General features: G+C 41.7%; 1 protein-coding gene across 1 annotated transcript; it reads right to left on the bottom strand.

Moving 5' to 3' along the window:
- Window positions 1-365: 365 nt before the first annotated feature.
- Window positions 366-5345, bottom strand: LOC110287112 (short stature homeobox protein 2-like). Its single transcript, XM_021153786.1, has 3 exons — window positions 4981-5345; window positions 2227-2272; window positions 366-591 (listed from the first exon to the last, which is right to left on the bottom strand). The coding sequence occupies exons 1-3, from the start codon at window positions 5343-5345 to the stop codon at window positions 394-396; spliced, it is 609 nt and encodes a 202-aa protein (XP_021009445.1). The 3' UTR covers window positions 366-393.
- Between the last annotated feature and the right edge of the window lie 2017 nt (window positions 5346-7362).

Raw genomic sequence — 7362 nt, forward strand, 5'->3', positions numbered from 1 at the left:
GTGTTGTATGGCTTTGAGGTTTCAAAAGTCCATGCCAAGACCAGTCTCTCCCTGTCTGCCTGTGGATAAGGATGCAGCTCCCAGCTACTGCTCTAGTACCTGCCTGAATACTACTGTGCTCCCCAAATGATGGTAATGGACTAAGCCTCTGAAACTCTAAGTAACGCTTCAGTAAAATGCTTTCCTTTATAAAAGTTGCCTTGGTAATGATGTCTCTCCGCAGCAATAGAACAGTGACTAAGACGATCCTCTTTGTTGGAGCTCTCCTTCTATAGTCTGCTTTCTGCATTAAATTGAATGGAAATTTATTATTTTATGTGAGAAAAAAAGAGGGCAATTGAAGCAAAAAGATTTCTCCTCTTTATTGCTAATTTACATAAAGCGATAGTGTTGTCACCGCCAATTTGGGTGGCTAACATGTGGCTGACAGCAGAAAAACTCATCTGCGAGCGGCTCCTGAAGAACAACAACGTTCTTGGTTTCTTTCAAAACCTTCCGGGGAAAGCAGCTCTGTTTATCAGGTAGGGTGTTGGTGGACGGTAATACCTTCTGATGTTTCCTAACTTTGGCTCTTTGATTGCAGAACCAAATCTGAAATCAGAGCAACAGAAACATTGGTTAAGCAGAGTAAGTAGTTAACGTTATGATGGAGAAACACACCATTCAACTTCATGTTACTAAGATTCTCTCCCTTACAGGGTCAAGAAGGTGCCTATATCATGTGAGTACTTGGTTTCCATCCCATCACCATCATAAACCACCACCATCACCAACATGCATTTCAATTTCATTTCTATGGCTGGAATCAAATACCCTAAGAAAAAGCAACTTATGAAGAAAGGGTTCATTTGACTTACAGTTTCAGGTTGCAGACCATTGCTAAGGGAAAGTCAAGGCAGACACTTAAATCATCACATCCACAATTAAAGAGCACAGAAATACATGGACTCTAGCTCACTTGCTATAGTTCAGCGAGTTTTCTCTACTTTCATAAAAGCCAGTGCCACAAACCAAGGAATGGTGCTTCCCCAAACAGGCTGGGCCCTTTTATAGTAACTAACAATCAAGACAAACCTGACAGACATCTCACCAAACTAACTCAATCTACATAGTTCCTCATTAAGACTCCTTTTCCAGATAATTTTAGATTGGGTTAAGCTGACATTTAAAAACCAAACATCATAATCCACTACTTGCCAACTTGACACATTCCTTTAAGCCATAACACTTCATCCCTTGTCCCCAAAGTCTCATGTTAATATCATAATGAAAAATATAGTATAACCTTAGAAATAACCACAGTTTTTAAAATTCCAAGGCTTTAAAGTCCAAGTATCTTAAGTGCAAGCTCCTGTGAAATTAAAAACAAAATAGAACAAGTTATCTCCTTAAACATCCTTATTCCAAAAGGAAGAACTGGGGCATCAACAATGAACAATCACATGTAAGCAAACGAAAAACACATCCGTGTAACTGTGAATCCTATAGCTGAATGCTCAACACTTGAGACTCATAATCTGCTCAGCTCTAAAAGGTACGGACAGCCCCACATTTCCAGCTCTGCCACATGCTTACTTTTTGGAACACTGACTAAGTCACGTGGAGTTCTAGCATGACTCTACATAGAAGTACCCCTGAAGGACACTGTTATCATAAGGGGCTGAATATTAATTTTGGTACATGCCTATATGGTATGACTGATATACGTGCATATTTATACCTTCATTAGCTACATATAAAGATTTATTTATTATGTATATAATGTTCTGTATGCATGTATGCCTGTAAACCAGAAGAGGACATCGGATCCTGTTACAGATGGTTGGGAGCCACCATGTGGTTGCTGGGAATTGAACTCAGAACCTCTGGAAGAGCAGTCAGTGCTCTTAACTCCTGAGCCATCTCTCCAGCCCCCATTAGCTACATAGAAACATAAGCACAAGTCCTTTTGCATAGAGCCTAGGAGAAGCAGAACAGTTTGCTTTACTTTTCACTTAGAAAACTATGTTTTGTTCAGTAATGGAAAAGAAACTGTAGCTGGCGCTCCCCTCACCATCTTTCCCAGTTTACACCCCCAAATATCCCTTCGTTCAAATCTCATTTGCCAGTTTAAAGTAGAGAAGCAAAAATCCAGCAACTTCTCAACATTTAAGCTAAGACTGCTCATGTCTTGAAGCAGGTTTGAGATGAAGCGCCTGGTTACAGTTTTATTATGGATAAACTGACCTTCACAGTGCATTCTTCTACATTCATGAGCTTTGCAATCTCTTTCCTGTGGAGAAAAAAAGCATCAGGCTTTAATAGTTGGCATTAGGGGTAAAAGTAAGCACAAGTGGATGGTCTGTGCATGCTTTAAACTTCTTTAAAAGTTTTTTGTTTTTTTTCTTTAGTTTGCATGGGACTGTGTGTGTGTGTGTGTGTGTGTGTGTGTGTGTGTGTNTGTGTGTGTGTGTGTGTGTGTGTGTGTGTGTGTGTGTGTGTTTGCATGTGTGTCTCTGTACCACTTACATGCCTCATGCTCATAGAAGTCAGAAGAGGCATCAAGATGCCCTGGAACTGGAGTTACTGATGATTGTGAGCCATCATGTGCCTGCTAGGAATTGAACTCAGGTCCTTTGAAAGAGTAGCCAGTGCTCATAACTGGTGAGTCACCTCTCCAGTTTGTTTTTGTGTGGCTTAAAGTTTGCTATATCCGTTCACACATCTCCCCAAGTACACTTTCCTTGTAATTATTAGAAAAAGTGTAGTTTAGCAGTGGTTACACTTCCTCACAAATTAAAAGATTTTTAATATCTCTACAATTTGGAAAATGGTTAATCCTCACATTGATAAATAACAACAATGTCTAAATACATTTTATGGCACTGAGGATTGAACATGGGATCTTGGACATGCTAGGTAGGTGCTATATCCCCAGCTTTTTGTATATTCTATTTTGAAATTGTGTCTTATTAAGTTTCATAGCCAGAACTTAGACTTTTTTCTCCAGCTGGGTTGACCTGGAACTTGCACGCCCTGCTTTAGGAACCGATGCATCTCAGAGTATAGGACTACACTAGCAGCCTCAGTTAGTAGCATAAGCTTTCTACAGGTGTGCTGCATCACTGCAGATACATAAAGTACTCCATGCTCATGAAGATGATTTTGATGTAATTTTATGTACAAATGTAGGGTTCTGATACAGGTGATACATACAAAATACATGCAATTAGAAATGATCAAACCTGGCTGGGCAGTGGTGGTGCACACCTTTAATCCCAGCACTTGGGAGACAGAGGCAGGCAGATTTCTGAGTTCGAGGCCAGCCTAGTGTACAGAGTGAGTTCCAGGATAGCCATGGCTATACAGAAAAACCCTGTCAAGAAAGAAAGAAATGATCAAACCCTGAAACTTCTGAATATAGAAGAAAATAATTGAGATTAAAAAGGCAACAATTCAATCAGACAAAATATTTGCAAGTGAGTAACCAACCCGCAACAGAGACATATTTTAAAACATGCAAAATGGTTCAGTGGGTAAAAGCCTTTGCTACCAAACATGTCCACATTAGTTCTATCCAACAAGGTAGAAGAAAAAGGAGAGAGAGAAGCAACTTGCATGAATTATGCTCTGAACTTCACATATATACCAAACCATATGAATAAATAAAGACTTAAGGAAATGTTTGACCGATGCTTAGAATAACTCCTACGTTTTAAAAAAATGCAAATACAAGGTCAGTGCTGCTTCCTCACATCTAGAAGCGTAGCTATGGACAACATCCAGAAAACAACATGCCCCAGTGAGGTACTGGAAACACTAGGAAATCTTACTCTCTGAGATGTAACATCAAATTTTGTAGCAGGTGGTTCTTTTAAACTATGAGCATCCAATTATTGAACTGGACCATTCTGATTCTAGGTGGATACTCCAAAAGACTGAAAAATTCAAGGTCGAAGGGGGATTTTTTTTTCAAGCTGGAGAGATGGCTCAGTGGGTAAAGACAGATGCTGGCCAAGCCTAACGACCTGAGTGTGATCCCTACCACACAGACTGTGGGAGAGAAGCTGGCTCACTCCATTTGTTTTCTGACCTTCATTCGTGCAGCCCACATGTATACATGCACACAAAGCAACTAAGTCATTCTGTCTAATCATGCACAACAACCCACCCAGATCTCCTTCCACAGAGGGTGATAAAAGAAAAACACACATTTTCTATGCAAAGGTGCCTTAAGAACATTATTTGGCCTTGGGAAAGCAGAAATTCTGCTCCATGCTTGAGCATCAAAATGGACCTTGAGGACATTAGCCTAAGTGAAACATAATCAATAGCCAAGAAAAGGGTAGATTATGGATCAAACATCTCTTTAAGTGGTCCTTCATGTGAAGTACCCAAATAAGTCAGATTTAGAGAATGAAATTTTAGAATAGTGGTAGTTGGGGATCAGGGGAAGGAATGGAAGATATTTAAAGGGGACACAGGATTTTGGTTTGTCAACACAAGGAGTTTTCTGATTTCCCAAAGCAACTTGAAAATACTCCATGATGCTGAATTCAGAATTAAATACATTTAGACCAAGAGTGTTAGGTTTTTATGTTTTAGGACTATTCTAAAGTTAAAGCAAACAAAGCAAGTGACCAATGATCATTTTGTAAACTTGGTTTACACACAAAGAAGCTTTTTACACAAAAAATCTTTGACTTTGGTTCCCACAAGGTATCCTGCCCACTCCCACCAGTAGGGAAGAGAGTCGAGACCAGCAGGCACGACTAAAATTTCAGCTGTTTGAGGAGGCTGAGGCAGAAGCATCAGCCGTTTAAAAACTGGCTGGGCTAGAGTACAGTTCAGGCCAGCGTACGTCGCTCATGTACAGAACCTGTCTGTGGCTTGGGCTCTAGGTTTGGTCTTTAGGACACAAATAAAATAACTAAGGAGAGTCAGGAAGGAAAAACAGAACCTAAAACCCTGAAATAGCTGCTAAGTAAGTCACATACATACCTTTGGAGTGTATTGGGGCATTGAGTTTCTTCAAAAATCCTGTCTAGTTCAAGTAGTTGTTCGGGAGTGAACTTGTACTGCTTTCGGCAATACTTGGTTGGCTTTTGAAAAACAGGCTCCTCCTCCTCCTCTTCTTGTGCAGGCTCAAGGGGTTTCCCACAGGTGTCGCTCTTCATTGGACGGGTGTAGTTGTGGTCCAACACAACGTTCATGTAGCTCAGTCCCTTCAGGATTCCTACAACTTCTTCACCGTGGCTATCATCTGTTGTTGCTGACCTCCATTGCTGGATTTCAGATGCTACTTCTTCTTCATAAAAGTCCACACCATAATTGTCAACATCGAAGTAGTATTTCTTATATGCCATGGATGAAGCTCTGCCGGAGTCACTGGACCCTGGAGTTCCGGAGGCTTTGAGCCTTCGAATGTGGAAGCAAACCGTTTAGAATGCTCGAAGCAATGGCGTGCTAGATTATTTAACGTAACTCATTGGATCTAGGCTAACGGCTGGGGGTGGAGCTCCGCGTTGGCGGGAAGAAAAGAGTGAGGTATGGCAAACGGGCAGCAGAATGGTGCCTTTTGGACACATTTGAGCTACAAGTTGTACCTGAGCTGAGTAGTTCCTTGGTCTCCAGATCTGATGAGGGTAGAAAGCTTGACGCGAAAGCTTACTTGCTAGTGAGTCCGGTTGTCCCCATGGTCATCTTGAAAAATCTAACTTTGAAAAGATTAAAATTATTGTATTTTTATTTCTATGTGTGTGTGTCTGTATGACATGTGGAGGTCAGAGGACAATTTGGATGAATCCGTTTTCTCCCTCTACCACGTGTATCTCAGGGATTAAAATCAGGTTGTCAGGCTTAGTCACAAGCACTTTTTACCCATCCAGCTTTCCCACTGGGCCAGGATTTTCATTTTTCGAATCTTCTCCAGAATCCATATGTAACATTTTACCCAGTGGTGATCACAATCCAAAATGCAGACACTGCACGGAGCCCAGCCTTCAAAATCCAGAGCTCACTCGAATCCTCCTCCTCCTGTTTTTTTTTTTTTTTTTTTTTTTTTTTTTGTGCTGGAGCTCAGCACATGCTCAGCAAACCCTCTACCACCAATCTACAAATATAGAACCCTTCAGGCTCATGTTAAAGAAGTGCACACAATAAAAGACCTTGTGTCCAAGAGCACTTGCCTGGCGTGGTTGAAAGAACTTTGTGATTGAATTCGAACATTGCAACAAAAAAATGTATAACTCTACATAAAAGATACTTTTTGTTGTTGTTCTCAGTAGAAAAACCTAATCAGAGGGCTGCTCTTGCCAGGGCTGTTCTTGCCAGTCTGTTGATTTTTTACTCCTCCTTCTGCTCCTCCAGGTCCAATCCCCAGTCTCATCCCCAGCTATGTGGCAGAGAACACCTGCTGTTGTCTCCCTTCCTCTCTAACCCCATCCTGAGTGGAGCACAAAGATCACCTTCAACCTCCACACACCCCCCAACTCATCCCATTATCCCAGCCTCCAGCACCCACGGGCCTTCCTTCCCTGGGAACACACCAGCTGAGCAGGCTAGGGAAAAAGGGCCACAAAAAATTTTCCTGCCAGTCAGCACAAGGCCACCAAGCTTTTCTAAAGTCCAGGGAAGGAGCACAAATGAAGGAACAAAACAGTCACCCACCAGACACAAAACCAGATACCTGCACTTAGATCTAAAATGATCCCAACCCCAGATGCCTAGACTCCAGTGCAAGAACAAAGTTAACAGCCAGGTCAATAAATCTCCACTAAAGCCCAGGTATCCTACCACAGTAGGCCCTGAATATTCTAACCTAGCTGAAGCTCAGTGTTAATAGTTTCTTAAATATTAGATGCAAGGTTTTCTTTCAATAGTAGTTGGTTTCTGTAACCTGGAGACACATATTCTAAGCACAGAGCAATCCTCTCATCTTGCTTTCTAGTACAGTTTTCAACTCTTCATGCCTTTTTTTTCCCAGATGGGCTCTTTTGATAGAAGTCATATGTATAAGTCGTATCATTATGTATGCCTGGTATGCATGCCCTATTCCCTATACAGGCTTTGCCACCTCATGCTAGGCTTGGGAGTATGTTGTGATGGTGTGGAATGGCCAAATTCTGAAACACTTACCAGGCTGATCCAGTAGGCAAAAAATGAATGACCCAAGACAGCTCTGCGAGTGTGAAGATGGTTGTGAGGGTGGGGTCTTCATCACTCAAGAGGCTGTGCTGGCCCAAGCTGCTTGACCCCCACCTAGGCCTGTGACTGTGTAGATGGTATAGGAGTGTAGAGTCTGAGTCACTCTTAAGGCAAGGCTGGTATGCAGGCTGCTTGCCCCTAAGCTTGGAGTATAAAATTGGCATGAAAAGGCAAGGG

The sequence above is a fragment of the Mus caroli genome, chromosome X (genome assembly GCF_900094665.2).
Source record: "Mus caroli chromosome X, CAROLI_EIJ_v1.1, whole genome shotgun sequence".
NCBI classification, from domain to species: Eukaryota; Metazoa; Chordata; class Mammalia; order Rodentia; family Muridae; genus Mus; species Mus caroli.

Excerpts from the sequence above, each read along its gene's own strand:
- LOC110287112 (XM_021153786.1), bottom strand. The coding sequence starts at position 5,345 with ATGGCATATAAGAAATACTACTTCGATGTTGACAATTATGGTGTGGAC. Across the intron at positions 2,273-4,980 it reads TGCCCCAATACACTCCAAAG|GAAAGAGATTGCAAAGCTCA; the intron begins GTATGTATGTGA and ends TTTTCTCCACAG. Across the intron at positions 592-2,226 it reads TAGAAGAATGCACTGTGAAG|ATTTGGTTCTGCAATCAAAG; the intron begins GTCAGTTTATCC and ends CTCTGATTTCAG.